At 30.0% G+C, this 14,892-nt stretch overlaps 1 protein-coding gene across 1 annotated transcript in view; it reads right to left on the bottom strand.

The window, feature by feature from the left end:
- Positions 1-1,974: 1,974 nt before the first annotated feature.
- Positions 1,975-14,892, bottom strand: part of Hlc (putative ATP-dependent RNA helicase DDX56) — a 28,228-nt gene continuing 15,310 nt past the window's right edge. The window contains exons 5-11 of the mRNA XM_014431699.3: positions 10,713-10,973; positions 8,432-8,602; positions 6,475-6,622; positions 3,886-3,989; positions 3,451-3,592; positions 2,663-2,866; positions 1,975-2,149 (exon numbers count right to left, since the gene is read on the bottom strand). Coding sequence (XP_014287185.2) covers positions 2,021-2,149; positions 2,663-2,866; positions 3,451-3,592; positions 3,886-3,989; positions 6,475-6,622; positions 8,432-8,602; positions 10,713-10,973 — 1,159 coding nt within the window. The 3' untranslated portion in view covers positions 1,975-2,020. The remainder of the gene's footprint in view (positions 2,150-2,662; positions 2,867-3,450; positions 3,593-3,885; positions 3,990-6,474; positions 6,623-8,431; positions 8,603-10,712; positions 10,974-14,892) is intronic.

Raw genomic sequence — 14,892 nt, 5'->3', positions numbered from 1 at the left:
TTATGTAAATTGTTATCACAAAATTAAAAATTATTAGTATTTTATCATTTTAATTTGTTTCACTTTACTTAAAAAAATAAGGTAATATTATTCTAAGTAATTTTTTCCATCAAATTTGTCAGCAGGATAACATCTCAATATTATCAGGGAAATTGAGACTGCTGAAATTAAAGCTAAAATATTCCAATGTGGTTTTAAATTCTACCAGGATTGTAAGGATGTATTGATTCCAATCCTATCTTCCCCCGTCCAATCTTCTCTAACATTTAATACCTTGATGTATAACATCTGTAGATGATTTTTAAATCCCTTATTTTAGTTGTTTTTATAGTAAATAAACAAACCTCCAAAAACTCAAACAATGTTTTGGACACTTTTGAACTTATTACAAGTATACAAAAAAATTAACAGAAACTAACTAATAACCTCTTGTCCAAAAGGGCACAGGTACATATCGCTGATCCAGAAGAACAATGACATGACTGTGAAATTTTGAGTAATCGACTTTATTGTGTTGGAAAGTTAAAAAAATCCATTTACTAGATGTATATAGGTCCACATAATAGAACTAAAAAACTATTATTTACTAGTGAAACATTACAAAATTTACCATAGGAGGAAGTTTTTAAGTACATATATGCCACTTTTACAAACAAACCCTGCCAACACAATAGTCAATTTAACAGTACCATCATTGTTCTTCCAGAGCAGCAATATGTTTGTAACCAAACTATTATTTTACTAGTGAAAGATTAGAGTGTTTGGTTTTTTCACTAAAAACACCAAAAAGAATAAATATAAAATTTTTTTTTTTAATAATGTTCAATCATTCTATATCAAATTTTGCCATATAAAGGTTTAATACAGGCTATAGGTTGAGATTGGGGTTGATATTACAATTGCATGGCAGGTAGTGTAGTATTTTCCTGTTTTATACTTTCATTATTCAATAATAATCCTACTGCCTACAATAAAGTTGTCAATAAGGTTATCAACAATTAATAAAAGTTATATGTATAATGCATCTGAGATGAATTTGTCTGTAGGGAGGAACTCCTGCACCTCCTACCCCTTACTCCATCTCCCCTCCACACCATAACAAATCCTTCCTACCTGGAATAAACCAAGAGGTAGTCCAGAACATTGGTAACAGCCAACCAGATCAGGGTAGGATAGCCCTTAGAATGCTTTCCCCCCTATTCTGATTCCTGAGCTACAAGTACAGGAGACTAGTTACTTTAGGTTATCCTTTATCTTTGACTGGGACTGTTTCTTATTAATTCTTGTTTTATTTTGTTGGCAAATGTATCAACAACTCTGTTCTGACTTGATATTTAAGAAAGAGTATCTTCCAAAAAGTTTTAAGATTTGATAATCATTGGGTTCAGAAAAAAACTGTCTCTTCGTAAGTTTAAATTTGTAGTGAAACAATTAGTTCAAAAATTTGTATAATTTTAATGTTTTAAAATACAGTATATTTGATCCTAGAATGGGATTAACTTATGATAAATGCAGTTATTTATGGCTTTTCATAACAAAGGAAACATGGATTGGACCACTCTAAGCCTGTTTTCATGAATTTAAATACTTTCATAATTATGTCTTTGGTTTGAGAGTGGATAGTTTTCCCTCTACCCAGTTTACTCGACATGATAATAATTAATGGTATAGTAACATCATTTACTTGACAAGATAATATAATCTTGGGATATTGAAAAACTGATACGAGGAATTTCTATTATAACTGTAAAGAACATGCACAGTACAGGATTTAGGGGAGAAAAACATGTACTACGCATGCTCTGGACAGTCGGGTTGGCGGGGGAATGTTTGCCACTCTGAATCTCTCCCCTCCATTTTCACACAGGTACTCATCTTAGATGCACTATGCCTATACTCTGTTTATACAATTTATCAATAGAAGATACAAAAACTATCATGAGTAAGACATAAAGGAAGTAATTAAAAAATGAATAAAATAAAAAACAATATATTTACAACATCAAATCATCACAACCTATTAATATTTTCGTTTTCTTTTTGGATATGATTTAAAATCTTTATTTTTTGATCCTGATGTTATCTCTTCCATTTCTTCATTATTTTTTTCAAAAATATCTAAATTAACCAAAGGATTTTCCATTTTTGCCTGAAACAAAAATAATATATAAGCAACTTTCTAAAATGCAATAATATTAATAGTTTATAATATACAAAATAAATTACACGTAGTAGACAGAAAAATCTTTATTGATTTTAATTAATACAACTCTTGAATAGGTTTGTACAGCAAACTATGCTGCAATAAAAGTTACAGTCCTCATACTTATATTAAAAAAATTACAGGAAAAAAAAGAAGAAAAGTAAGTAACTGCCTATAGGTGATTTTCATGCAAAATGACAATTTATTTTCTAATTTTTCCATCCAAATGGCATATGTAAGTCCATATGCAACCCGAGCAGGAGGTTTAAGGCTATACCACTTAACCGAATTATTATGCATTGGCACTCTAATTTATTGATCTATTTTGTTATCTATTTTTAAAGCCAATTGAGGTACTCCCACAAAGTGCAATATATATTAATCATAATAACATAAATATATATTAATCAATTACATATGTTTAATTAGTAACTAGAATTTAAATAACTTGATTCTTACCTTGTATTTATTCTGCACCATTCCTGCTGCTTTTGGAGGAGGTTTTGACCTTTTTCTATTTCGAATAAGAGATGGATCGGAACGAAGTGAGGTAGGGATTAGGTAATCGGGAACATTTGCAACATGACTTGCTAATTTTATAACATGAGTAGCTTTATCATGTCGCAGAGTTTCCCAGTCTCGAGGGTTGTCCTTGAAATAATGCTGAAAAAACATTTTTTTAAACAAAATTAGGCATGATCAATAATATCAAATGATAATAACAAAAATTATTTCCACCCTGAGAATAGCAAGCTAATAATTATGATTTTCATAATTCATAAAGCAATGAGTTATGAAAATGAATGGTTATAAGTTTTTACAGAATTTTAAATTAAGGCTAATCAGGAAAAATGTGTTTTTGGGGAAAGAGCACAAAAGATTTTTTTAAAATAGTTATTGCCATCTTACGATGCTGCCCCGTAGTGAAAACCTAGGTCAGCATCTTCCCTTTAAATGGTGCACCATTAGTAAAGTCAAGCAGATGTTGATCTTGGGACATGTTGGATGTTATTTTCCCTCCTGATTTTGATAGGATGCAGGGTTTGCAGTTATTGAAATAACTGAACATAATTTATCAAAGTTGGCACTATTTCCAGATTTTTCACAATAAGCTATATATAGAGTTAATTAATGGATTTAATTAATTTAACTGGAGTTAAATGAAAGACCACTTAAATAACTACCAAATTTGAATGTGTTACTAAAAAAATAAAAATAAATCATAAAATGATCAAAACTATGATTACCTTCAATTTTTTACTATTAAATAGTTCTCTTCTAATTTCTGCAAGTCTGGTTTCTTTAATAGCAAGGCCAGTAACAACTTTCCAGGCTTCCTTTACTCTATACTGTAAGCCTTCAACTTCTTTCATATTAAATTGGAAATCCCTGTGGTGAATTCAGTAGAAGTGTTTACATAATAAAAGAAAGAAGTCATTGAAGGAAATAAAAACTAAGATACGTATAAAAGCAGATATAAAAAAAAAATCTTCAATAGTTTTAAGTGCAGCAATCATCATAGCAACCATATGTTGATAATGTATAAAATAAATATCACAAAAAATAGCCAAATACAGTGAACTTATATATTTATTTCAGAGGAATACTCAGTATATAATATAAAATGTTAACTGCACTTTAACAATGCAAGGAAAAACATTGAAGATGTATAAATAACTTACCTGAAAATATTTTGGCCCCGAATAGAAAGTCTTTCTGCTAAGAAAGAATCAACTTCATCTAAAAGTTCTTTCTCTTTAACACTCACTAATGATACTGCTGTACCCTGCAAAAGAAAATAAATTACCTAAGAGAGAAATTTTAAAACATAAATGATGCTACATAATTAATCAAAGGTATCTTACAATAGAAGAGATAGAAAAATGCTTTATTCATTCATGCTGCCCAAATACATCGGGTTGCCACATTACACAGCATACTAATCAATCCGTGATCGGACATTTATAAATTACATATTTTAACATGATATAATAAAGTAGAAAGAAAACATTTTTTTTTTTCTCTTTTTTATTATTATTTTAGTTAATAATAACATCGTATTATTATTAACTTATTTTACATAAATTCATTAAAAATAATAAATTCAAATAATTATTTGAATTGCAAATATTTTCTTCAAGATGAAATAGTAAAGGAAAATAATACAGTAGAGCCTAACTAAAATGTAGATCAGGGGAAAATGAAACCACCTGCATTATGGAAATACTATCAGGAAAAAAATATAGAAATCATTGGAAGGACTAAACATAAAAGATGCTCAGTTAAAAAAAAAGTTTTTAATTAAGGTACCCTTTGCTAATTTTTAGTGTAATACTCACAAGTTTCAGTTATTTCAAGGTAGTTTAAGCCCTTTTGTTTTTCCTTCATAATTCTGGTCTTAATAGAAGCAACAAGGAAAAAAATGATAAAATTACAAGTCACCAATGGAGGTTCATTAGAAGCAGGCTTAAACAGGTCTTCAGATTAACCAACAGTAAAATATATAAAGAATATTCTGAGAAAATACTGAGTAAGGTAAACAAAATACAGAGGAACCTCACCGTTCCAACTTTCACTAGTTGGACCCTAGTGACTAAATTCTCTGTAGCACTCAACTGCCTGATTCAAAGTAAATATTTCTCCTAAAATATTAATTTAATTGAACCCCTCTCCTATCTAATCATCAGTAATAGGAACCTTCAGAAAATCTGAAAATTAGTCATACCTCAGCAAAGTAATATTTTAACATTAGGCTGCAGAAAATTAAGGATCAACAGCTGGTGATATATTGACACTAGATAGATAGCGAGACAAATCAGCAAGAACCCGGCAATCAGGATAAGATCAAAAATAAGTTCCTTAAAAAGTAATTTTAAAATCTCTTTAAATTTCAAATTAACATTCATGTTGTTGTTGTTGTCTGGGGCTTAAGGGTGTAAAACCCTGAGGTCATCAACGCCCATATTTAACATTTATGTTTATCAAGAATTATACATATATAAATAAACTGCTTAACATGATACATCATTGTATATTGAATCCATCAATGAACTTTATGCATGGGATAATAATAATAATAATTTATTTTTTTACTACCTAGGATGAAACAATTCTCCATCAATTTGTCAAAGTAAAAGGTCAAATTTTACTTAACCCTGACAAAGGAGTTGAGAACAACAATGGGTGGGTCTCTTCTTGGGCCACTGTCCACAAACAAATATCAAGAGGATAAAATTAGAGGAAGATTTCAACTGTAATATGTGCCCCGATGAAGAAAAGGCTGAGCATATTCTGTGTACATGTGAAATGTGAAGCCCTGTTCTTGTACAGGCTGCAACACACAAAACTCAAGATATCACTAGATGTAACCCTAAAGACTTACCTACATAGTAAAATGAATGGGATAACTAAAGAGGTATCTCAAAAAAGATCCAAACGGGTCCTAGTGAAGAAGGGTTATCCATACCTTCATGTAATAATAATAAAAATACTGAATCTCTACTCTAATACTCATTCCAGGTTAAAAAGCTTAAACAGCCGAATGTGGAATCTTATATATACTCGTAGTTGGAATGAAGGATGTTCTACAGATGGAGCCATCAGAAAAAAGTCAGATTAAACAGTAAAAGTTACTAAATAAAGTCTCTTTAAAAAATTGGAAGTAGGGGTACCAGTATTAAAAAAAAGATTCGAGGCAGCCTTCACAGTTCTATTGTCCTAATCATTTTATGTTAAAAAAAAAATTTAACATAAATAATATTACAAGGTATAATTTTTAAATCAATTATTAATTTTTTTAAAATTATATCTGACACATTAGAAAATTTCAGAAAAATAATGCAACTTTTGAAGAAAATGCAATATTTGAAGTCTTAATTTAATTGACCATTGAATTATTGCAAGCTTAACCTTTAAGTCTATATTAATGACGGAATTAACTTTATTTTAATAAGAAATGTTATTAATAACAATAATCAAACCAAGGAAATCCAATACACACCTAAAGTAAATTAAATTTTGCCATATAGAAAACTATTACATGTATTTTGAAATCACTGCCACAGCTTTCAAACATTCAGGATCAGGTAAAGAGATATCTGTAATAAGACCTCATTTTTGCTCAAATATAGATCGGCATTTTTTATCTTCCCGCTTCAATAACATTTATTTTTAAATATTTAAAAATAAAGAAGGTTTAATGATATGGATGTGTGAATGACAAATATGTTATATAATATGAGTTGTTAAAAAGTTGTTAATATAACAGTTACCTTTGTTGTTCCTCTAGCTGTTCTTCCAACTCGATGAATGTAGCTGTTCACCGATTTAGGAAAATCAAAATTAATTACATTAGAAACATCCCTAAAATCAATACCTCTGGAAATTCCTGACTCTTTGTCCTTAGTTGGGTGGTTATCCCTAGAAATCAAAATGAGATAAAAGTTATAATGAAAGATAATCTTTCAATAATTATAAGAAAACAACATCAAATAAACAATGCATATAAAAGTTTATCTTGAAAAGAAATTACAAAAAGAATGCGCAATACTTTAAATTAGTTGTAGATTTGAACATTTTAAATAGATTAGAACATTAATAGATTTAGAACATTAATGGATTTAGAACATAAATAGATTAGGAATATAAACAGCGTAGGCGTGGAGTCTGGCCCAATCAATGTCAGTTACTGTTAGTTTGTAAATAACAGGTACAATATAAGACATGATATAATACATGAGGACAATATAAAAAGTAAAAAAGATAAATACATTAATATAAAACAAATTGTTCAGATCAGTATAAACTTAAATGTATTTCTATAAGTTGCAATAATGTGATGTATTTGTTGCCATTCTAACAGGTAACAAAATATGTGCTTATTTATTTGATATACTAACGCACGAATAATTATAAGATTTAATGTTACAGGCTATTAAGTAAAATACGGGAGTCAAACATACGAATAATAAAGTAAAACACATTGTTCAAGTATCCAAAACTTATAATATCTAAAACTCTCTCCCACATTGACATATTTATCGAGATATATCTTTCTATGAATCTCAACAAACGAACATTCAAGGATCAAATGCTTTAAGCCATTTGTGATAAGGTGAACACATTACTTACAAACTTCTTCAGACCTTAAAACATGAGCGATATTCCCATGATAGGACATAGGTTATTAGATAAACCTGTCCAAAATAGTTTTTTTGTTCTTTATTAATATTTTGGATCCAAAAAACATTGAAGTACTCTTGAACGAAATTAGAAGCGGCTAACTATGTAACTTGTGAAATCCATTTCAATTCAAGATTAGGCTGCCAAGTGTTTACACCCACAAGTTTTTGCAAACACTAGAAATTGATGGTCTAGCAATAAAGATATTTTCAAACAAAACTTTATAGTTTTTTTTAAAACTCATTAGAACGGGCAAATGTCTGGTTTCCAATCATATTATATAATTAGGAGTAGATTTGGGCCAAATATATAATTACTTAAGAATTTCAATAGGACTAATTCGATCGATTCAAAATATCTTAAGCCCCAAATTTCTCATGTGCAAAAAAGAGTTGAGGAGTGAGGAGACCATTGAATTGAAGAGTTTCCCACGCATCTCTCTCTTCTCTTATTAAAATACTTTTGCTCCTGTAACATTTGACCTCTGCTTGTTCAGCAGCCTTAGAAAATTTTGCCGATGTTGAAAATGGAACTCCTAGGTAGTTATAACATAACATTTTGTAAATCCCAGGGGGTTTATTTTGCCAAAACAGTGACTTTAATTTTTTCATTCGTGGTGACTTATGGCTAACCAGAACTTTTTTTCAGGGTTTAAGACCATTGTGAATTTTTCGCACAATACCGTTCAAGGATCTGAAGTTTCGTTTGGGTCCTATGTCATGAGTTACTTAAAATTGCCAAATAGGAGCATTAATACTACATATATGTATTGTTAACTAATGTACTTAATCAAATAGCTATTTCAGCTTTAGACATTTAACTTAAATAAGATTATCTTTGCAAGTTGGTAAATGGTTGATTTACTGCAGCTAATCTAGCCTAGGGGTCGACTTTTATTTCTATGGCAGTCCTACGAAATAAAAACTTGATTCACCGCCATGGCTAGAACATGAAGATAACCTGTAGAAACCCCTCCCTCTGTATTTCAGAAATGATGGGGTCAATAAAAAAAAATTAATAAAAATTACTGATAAAAATAATACTTACTTAGTTTTTTTGTCATTTGTATTATTTTCATTTTCAGTTTCATCAGAAGTAATAATTATGCTATACTTTCCATCATTGAACTGTGAAAGTGCATGGATTCGTGAAACAGCTGGCAACTCTGAATTCAAAATACATGTAGAAATTTCAAATTGTTCAAGAAATAATTTCAACCTGGGGAACAAAATAAATGCAGACATTTAAAAATCTTTAGTTCTACAATAAAAAAAAAAAGATTGACAAACTAAATAAACTTAAAAGGAGTAACGGTCTTTTCTAAAGCTAGACGTGTTCTCCTACCTTTATTCAAACATATTTAACAAGGTTTCTCACTCTTTTGTTTTACCTTCTTACCCCTCCCTCTCTTCTCCCCTCTGTACCTTAGACCAACCGTATACCAGCATTTTATCCAATTTATCAAACAATAATATTCTATTGAGGAGATAAAGGCCTGGACACCCAGCTTTGTGCATCGCAGATTCACTAGGTAGGTCCCTGAGCCTGAATGTCTACGTTGGTCCAAGTACATGAAACAAGAGTGGTATTGTTTTAATTCTGTAATTCATTCGGGCATCAATCTAGAATCAAACTTAACTAACAGGCGGCCTGCAACCAGAGAGTTGATCTCACTAAACATTGCTCCAGTAACTTCCTATTTATGTTCAGTGGGATTCCTATTCCTTTACACTTTTTTTTACATACTGAATGATAGACAATCTATTTATATTAGATTAGCTTATCGTTAAAAGTTTTTATGGCAATGTGGATTAAACTTATCACATCATATCACTTTTTCACCAGAAAGATTGTAATTATAGCTTTTTCTTTTCCCATTTTTAAGGATGATTTCTCCAGGAAGTCCTTTTCTGTTTTTCCAATTTTTCCTAGATGAATTAGTTGGATGCCTTTAAACTTAAACTTAATTCTTTACTTACTCCAGCAATGCCTTTGCTAAATTATTGCAGAAGCTGAATCTATCATCCCCTTTTCAGCCTTTGTTTATTAGCTTATTTCATAACTTCATGAATAACCTCCAAAGCAATTAATAAATTTTGTCTCCATATTTGCTGACTTTGTGAGGAACATACTGCTTTATAACTAGTCTTCCACAGAAAGATATAAACTCTTTTCAATGCTAATAACTTCCACCAGAAATTTCCTTCTGGAAATTGTTTATCAAATGTTTTCATAAGTTTCTAATTTTTAAAAATCTACTAACTATTTTTTATGGGAGAAGAAAAAGAGCAAATTCTCAAATACAGGACGAGCTGTTTAAGGAATAGACTTATCAAAGAAGATACTTTCACTAATTAAGTACATAAAAGATCATTTTTACACCAATCCTGCCAACTTTCTTATAAGTTTGGGCCAAATCAGACAACCCCTTTTCAAACTACAGGTGTATCAAGGAAACTATGTATCCACATGCGTAAGAAAAGTGCTAGATGAAATTTGATAAAATTAATATTGGACAATTTATAAACCAATCTCCAACTTTGGACTAAATTGCAAGAGCCTTTTTCGAAATATAAATGTATCAAGAAAAATAAGCTTAATCATGTGTAAGTAAAAGTTCAGGACAGAATTTGTTGAAATTGGTATGGGTCCCCAGATACCAACCCTCACAATCTAAAAAAATACATTGAAATCAGATTAATGGTAGTATGGTTTTATGCTTGCTATAAGGAACCAGACAAATTTGCTTCTATGTTTGTGTGGTTTGGTCAGCCAAACATAGAAGTAAATTTGTCCCATAATATCTAAAACCTAGATTCTAGGGTGCGAGTGAGTTAAAACTGCCATGACATCAATTAAAAATGAAATTGGTCAGCCAAACCAGACAAACATAGAAGCAAATTCGTCTCTTGATATTTAAAACCTAGGTTCTAGGGTGCGAATGAGTTAAAACTACTATGATATCAATTAAAAATGAAATATAGTATTCCACAAAGATAATTAGTAAATAAATCGGAAAAAAAAAATGTACTAAGACCAATACTTCACTATAGGAATAACAAAAGAAATGTTATTATAGTAGAAAGAAGGAAAAGATATAAATGATGGTCCAGAATTCAAGGCCAACGCTAATCCTCTATTCAAGTCGGTTTGAGGTACAGGCGACATCATTGGAGATAAAAGTGTCAATTTGACTACAACTAATTAATTAAAATCTGTTTTGTATTTATAAAAAAATGGTGGAAAATTGCATAAATGATGTAAAACTAAGGTGCTACATACTTCTCATTAAAAAGAATGAAAAAAAATAGATACTAAAGATACTTACTTATAACACTTGTTCACTGTATTTACAAAAACTATGCTTCTTCCTTTGACAAGGCCAAGTTTAAAAAGTGCATAAAGGATGAGAGCTTTTTCTTTCTCTTCAGCAAAGTATTTGTAATGGAATAATTGAGTTATTGGTGCAACACCGGGCTCCTGTAATTTTAAAGAAACACAATTGTGTAAAAGTAGTCCCTTTAAGGTTGATACTTCTTCAGTTAGAGTGGCAGATGCAAGAATTGCTTGATAAACCCTCGGAAGATATCTGTAAAAAAAAAAAAAGACACCATACATACCTAATTAAATGAAATCAAAATATTAAAGTTTTTCTCACGTTATTAATTAACATTAATCTAAAGTATATTAATGTTTAGAAAACAATGCAAAACATGCGAGGGTCCTGTAATGTTTGGATCTAATGAATCACTACAATTTTTTTTTCGTAAGAAACCCAAATAATACATCATGGGTGGCCTACTTCAATCAGTAGAGGATCCCACATATTGTAGATAGCATGGATACAGTTAGTAGTCCAGTTAAATGATAGCTTTCTGCTTCTTGTGGAACTTAATAAATAAAGCAATCCTGGGATAAATTTATCCACTGTGTATATTATATGTAAGTATGGCCAACATCAATAAGCATGGGCTATAGCAATGTTTCCCAACTTTTTTTGCTCACATTTAAGTTAGCATCACACTAAATAGCACCACTTCGTAAAACTTATTGTAATTCATGAAATTTGTTATTGTGAATGTGTAATTTTATAATGTATACAGTATACAATAAATATATATATATATATATGTATGTACAACTACAACCCATGAATAGATATAAACCACTTCTTTGGAGTTAATACCATTAGGTCATGCTGCTCCAAAATATATACATATACATTCATATAGATCTTTGTTCAAAGTTCCATATTTACCTACTATTTTTCATACTTAATTTAATACTAATAAATGGTTTTAATAAAAACACAAAATTATAAAAAAACAAATAATATATTTTCTTCCCATAATCAATTATTTTCATAAAATAAATTTTGATAAAATTCCGAGTCTCATAAACAATGATGAATTCATCATTAACAACGCCGAAAAAGCTGAAGTGTTGGCACATTTTTTTGAGAAAACATTCTCCGATACATAACGTGAAAGAAGTCTGAATATAGTTAATGATAAAATTGAAAGGTATTTAAATCTCCCCCACACAATAATTCAGCTCCCACCTAAAATATCGACCCAAAAAGAAATCCAAGAACTAATTAAAAGGCTTAAAATAAAGACAAGTCCTGCCCATGATTTGATCCCAGTGATAGCTATTAAAATGTTACCCAGGAAAGCTTTCATTTTCATCACGCCAATTTTAAATAGTTGTCTACGTACTGAATATTTTCCCGATATGTGGAAGGAAGCCTAACTCATAGCAATTCACAAGCCTGGTAAAAACACTAAAGAAGTTAGCAGCTATAGACCCATCAGTTTATTACCCATTTTTGGAAAACTACTGGAATCAGTTATAAAAAAACATCTTTCCTCTTTTTTTCAGTGCAATGAAATTATTCCTGAATTTCAATTGGGCTTTCAGTATAGTGATTTCACTTCTCACCAACTGGCAAGGCTATCAGAATTTATAATAAACGGATTCGAAATGAAGAAACACACCCTGGTAACGTTCTTCGATTTCCAACAAACGTTCGATAAGGTCTCCAATAAAACCTAAAGAGGGTAGACACTCCAAAGTACTTATATGACATTCTGAGGTCATTCCTCAATGGCAGAACATCTGTTAGAATAAATGACACAAATTCTACCCTCAGACAAATCCATGCTGGTACTCAACAAGTTTCGGTCCTTTCTCCAGTTCTGTTCAGCTTCTATGTTCATGACATCATCCAGTCCACAAACACCTTCATAGCTATATTCACTGAAGATACAGCAATTTTCTCTCAAAATAACAACATATTAATAGCTAGAAAACTTTGCAGAGTCACCTTAATGATCTTGAACAGTACTAAATGGATGATAAGTCTCAATATTAGAAAATGTAATTCAAAAGTTTTTTAGTCTCAGAAGCCCATCAAACGGAACTAACCCTCAAATGTAAAAAAGTACAATAGGCTCCTGCCAGTGAAGCAGTAAGATACCTGAGAATTCATCTGAATCACCACCTTACTTGGAATCACCATATTAACATTAAATTAACCCAAACCTACAGAAGGATGGCTGTGAAGTCTGGGGAGAGGCAAAAATAAAAAATTACAATCCTTTCAAAATAAGGTTTTAAGAATTGCAGTTGTAACAAACAGCCAATTGCGTCGGGAACTATAAATGGAATCAATAGAAGAATACATCACAAAACAGTTCATAAAATTCCACTCTCAGTTAACGGCAGATAAAGAAGCAGTAACTAACAATTTGGGAAATCCAATCTCTTCAAGCCCATGCTGCAGCAGGACATTTCTAAAATTATCCATTCTGTTATTGCCATTACTACTGTTTTATCTATTTTTTATCTTTGTATCTTTCTCAAATTAACCTTTTTTTCCTGTTAGAAGTCAATTGTTTATTTCCTTAAAGCTATATATCCCATTGTTTTTGTTATAAGCTTTTCTTTTTCTATCTTCTTGAGAATTATTTTTATCTATTTATCATTTTTTTTTTTTACCTTTGTCGTTATAATTCACAATTTTTTAATAATTATAGCATTTAAAATAATGAGGGGTGTCTTTTCCACTAGACTAACCCCTCCCCCTCACTCCCCACAATTAATTGTTAAACAAAACAATAAATATTACTGTTATATCAAACATGTAAGGCCCACCAGGCTGATATGTTATTAAATAAAAATATACTACTATTACTATAAAATAAATTTAATGAGATCCTTATGCTTATTTTGAAGAACATAATTTTTTAAATATAGTTTAAAAGATGTGATGTACACCATTAAGTCTACAGCTGCATTTAATCTGTTATGATACTTATTTAAAAAAAAATACTAAACCAACTACTCATTTAGTTATCTATATTGGTTTCAAATTGTAAACAAACCCATTTGTTATTTTCCAAGTTACTTCATCTGTATGTGTATTCATTACCCTATTAAGTGGAATCACATACAGCTTGAGGTAGTAGTTAGTAACTGCTATCTCTATATTTAGGAATTACAAAATAAGACTATATACACAGGTCACTAAATGGTTAGTTATTTTAGAACTTGATTCCACTTTATTTTTTTAATTACTATATTGCTATAACAACTTTCACTCCTTAAAAAGTAATATTGTTGGACAAACAATACAACCATTCCAAACTAATAACACTGTCTTTACGGAACTACCCAACTATAGAATCATTTTTGCAGGAAAAAAGTATGAGATAACAAAACTAGAACACAAATAACATTAGGTATTCGTAGTAAGATGCATTTTCTTCCAGAAACACCTTGCACTCAAATAGATGTCTAATAAACGTATTTTATCATGTACCTAATTGAAATACTTATTCATTAATTAACTTTCATATAAATAAAACGGTTACGAGCTCTTAAAGCACCTCTGTAAACTCTCAAAAATATTTATTATGTTGTAAACCTTTTCTGTAATTAAAAAGATGTGCAATTTTAAGCACTAAATTTTGCAGGAATTAATAGAAAAAATGATTTGAAACATTTTATCACATTGGTACTTAGTAGTAGTACTATAGTATTTAGATTACTATAGTATACAATTAATTACAAATACACAATCATAATGCATAAAAATTGTCTGGGTTGGTCAAGACAACTCACGTTGTGATATATTTGTATTGAACTAAGTGGGAGTGGAGGGTTATTATAACTGTTGCTGATGTTATAAAAGCAATTATAGTGGTTAAAAAACATTTCTCATTAATTAATTCACAATTCAAAATCACTGATGAATATATACCAAAATTGGAAGAATTACCAACTCAAGAGTAATAAAATCAGAAATATAATTACAGCTAAAGCATAAAGATAAAAACAATATAAACTACAATAAACAAAATGATGATCTTTAACTTTATAAAAACTCAATCAAAATAATTTTATAAAGAACATATGATTAAAAATGTATTAAAGATAATTGAATATGGTAATTGAACAGGCTTATCAAATTTGGTGTGTTAATAAGATTTGTTTAAACAAATAAA

Source organism: Halyomorpha halys, unplaced genomic scaffold (genome assembly GCF_000696795.3).
Source record: "Halyomorpha halys isolate HHAL.00 unplaced genomic scaffold, Hhal_1.1 Scaffold999.1, whole genome shotgun sequence".
Classification (NCBI taxonomy): Eukaryota; Metazoa; Arthropoda; class Insecta; order Hemiptera; family Pentatomidae; genus Halyomorpha; species Halyomorpha halys.
Note: the sequence above shows the minus strand (reverse complement) of the source record. Positions and strands in the feature narration are given on the sequence as shown.